This window comes from Protobothrops mucrosquamatus, unplaced genomic scaffold, assembly GCF_001527695.2.
Source record: "Protobothrops mucrosquamatus isolate PMUCROS unplaced genomic scaffold, P.Mucros_1.0 scaffold13869, whole genome shotgun sequence".
Taxonomy (NCBI): Eukaryota; Metazoa; Chordata; class Lepidosauria; order Squamata; family Viperidae; genus Protobothrops; species Protobothrops mucrosquamatus.
The window spans coordinates 1144-4139 of record NW_015399638.1 but is presented as its reverse complement, the minus strand read 5'-3'; the positions used below and the strand labels follow the sequence as shown (position 1 = coordinate 4139).

Genomic DNA, 2996 nt, shown 5'->3' with positions numbered 1-2996 from the left:
GATATAATGCAACAGCTGTGTGAGCTGTTGGCCGGGCAGCAACAGATGAGAGCACCACAGCCATTGGGGCCCCTGCCACAATTGGGGATGCCACAGCTGCTGCCGCCAGGAGGTCAGCAGCCGTTGAATGTGCAGCAGTAGTGGAGGTGACAACAGCCGCTGAATGTGCAGCAACTGCTGGGGGGCCTGCAGCAACGGGGGATGCCACAGCCACCATTGGGAGATCAGCATCCACTGGGGGTGCAACAGCCACAGCAGGGAGGCCGGCAACCTCTGAGAATACAGCCACACTGGGGGGGGCAGCAACCTATGATAGCGCCACCCCTTAGAGCAATGCTTGATGGTGACCCAGAGAAGCTGATCTTCTTCAGTCAAGTACATTCCCACATGAATAGCAATGCCAATTTCTACCCGAATCCAGCTGCTATGGTCAATGTAGTTGCCGCCAATTTTGAAGGGGAAGCGTCTGAGTGGCTAAACAATTTGTACAAAGAGCAAGCGCCTCAGTTAGGGAACCTCCATCTCTTCCTCCTTGGATTAAGAACCAGGTTCGAGGACCCATCCATAGCCCTCAAAGCGGAGAAACAAATACATAAGATAAAACAAGATGGCAGACTTGCTTTGGAATATGTACGAGAATTTCGTAAGGTAGCAGGTCGAATAGAAAGGTGGCCTGAACAGTCCCTAGTTCACCACTTCAAGGAGAGGCCAAACAATCACCTTTCCCAGGCCTGTGTCTATCGAGCTGTCCCTAACTTATTGCAGGAGTGGTACCAGGCAGCAATAAGATTGGATGTTGAGCTGGCTCGTTATAAGAAACCACCACCTCAGGAAGCCAGGCAGAAGCCAGAACAGACCAGATGACCACTCCCCCATAAGCCTCCAGCCATCGCAGCTGCAGAGCCCCCCAGACCACCTGCCGATCCACCAATCAATTGCTTCAGATGTGGGCAACAAGGACACCGAGCGGTGAGCTGTCCGGTCCTATATCCCCAACAGCAGAGCAGATCGGGACCACCAGCGAGGAAGAAACCAGTTTAGAGCCAGCGAGAAAGAAGTCAAACTGGATCACACAAGAACCCATCGCCCAGGTTACATCGCCCACACAGGAGAGCGCTGAGGCCCAAGCTGGACCTGTCACCGCTCTGCCCTCCTACGACAGCGACAATGAGGGGGAGAACGACCGGATGGTGAGTCGACCTATTCCACCTTTTTCTCTCGCAGCCAAACTCATAGTTCCCAAGACGGGTGCACAAATAGATTTGAAAGTTCTAGTGGACTCGGTGTGCTCCCAGTGCGTTATTAGCTTGCCACTTGCCCTTAAACTGGGTATACGAGCAAGATTGCTCTCCAAAGCCGTGAGATTTAAGCAAGCCGATGGCTCCTTAATGGGAGGAACTTTGGTACGCATAGAAATAGGTGAACATTGGGAGTTCATTCGCTTCATGGTGGCTCCGAAGATGACTAAGGCACTGATTCTAGGGCTAGTCTGGTTGGACAAATGGAAACCGTTTATCTGGTGGGAAAAGGGGATGAGGACTATGAGATTATCTATAGGGAATTTTGCCTCAAAGTTCTTTTGATGGGTTTCATCTATCGGAACCATGACACACTTATTTAAAATAGAACTACTTTTTTTTAGTGTATATTTACCCTCCATATCAAATTATTTTACAATTTATGAAACTTCAAAAACTCTAAAAAATTAATATGTTTGCAATGAAATTCTGAAATTTACATTCTATATACTTGCAATTTTTTAATATGTGCATCTCATTTTTATACATAGCTCTGGATATGATGCAGCAAACATGCCTTTATTAACAGTCAAAATATTATGACATCACTCAGTTCAGGAAATGTTTTATCTTAAAACTTTTAATGGAAGCTTCATATAATAAATAATTACAACAGAAAGAATGCATTTAACTAATTACAAGAAAATGAAAACTAAATGACTTTCTTTTAGACAAGTCCATGGCTGACTTTATAAATCCAGTGCTTTCTATTCCTAAGTCTCTTATTTGATTATACAAAAGTCACTATGCTCTAAATGAGCAATTTTCTTTTCATCGTGGAATTCAGCTTTGTCGATGTGAGATTTGGGACTTCCTGTTTTTTGAAGCCATTCCTGAAGTTGTCGGACTTTGACAAGAGGGCCTTGGATTTGTCCCTGCACGGTGCCATAGTTGGTATTTTGGACCCAGCCAACTAGACCCAACTTTTTTCCTTGTGCCTAAAAATAACAATATACATGCACATTTTTTTAAAAAAATCACACATATACATATGATTAATCTGAATTATATGTAAAGCTTTTAGAATTCCTCTGTAGAGAATTATTATACCCCCACTAAATTACTGCATAATCCAAACTTCTGTTAGGCCATCCAAAGATAACCAAGACTAATTGGAAATATATTATGTGTTGTTAAAAAGAGCTAATATAAAAGACAATGGCATCTTACGATAATAAAGGCAAAAACAGCTTTCATGTGTCTATTCTAATGACTTCAATAATATGACTTAATTCAGGTTAGGACTACAGGTAGTCCTTGACTTATAACCATGCATTTAGCAATGTTGCAACTTAGAATGGCATTGAAAAATATGATTTATGACTAGTCTTCGCACTGATGACCACTGCAGGATCCGAATGGTCAGGTAAACAAAATTTGTGGTACTTGGCAACTGGCATGTATTTGATTGTTGCAGCATCTTGGGGTCATGTGATCACCATTTATGATTTTCCTTGCCAGCTTCTGACAACCAAAGTCAATAGGGGAAGCCAGACATAGTTGTTTCAGCAGGCAGGACTGGCCTAGGGATATTTTAAACTGGTTTTTAATTAATTTTAAAACATGAATAGGCCTATTGTATATATCTTTTAATTGATTTTAAATTTTGTAGATTTGTATTGATTGTTCTGTTTTTAATTGGCTGTAAGCCGCCCTGAGTCCATTGGGAGAAGGGCGGGATATAAATGCAATAAAACT

At 42.9% G+C, this 2996-nt stretch overlaps 1 protein-coding gene across 1 annotated transcript in view; it reads right to left on the bottom strand.

The window, feature by feature from the left end:
* Nucleotides 1-1861: 1861 nt before the first annotated feature.
* LOC107301521 (acylphosphatase-1-like) overlaps nt 1862-2996 on the bottom strand; it is a 2256-nt gene continuing 1121 nt past the window's right edge. The window contains exon 2 of the mRNA XM_015830731.1: nt 1862-2236. Within this exon, the coding sequence (XP_015686217.1) occupies nt 2021-2236 (216 nt within the window). The 3' untranslated portion in view covers nt 1862-2020. The remainder of the gene's footprint in view (nt 2237-2996) is intronic.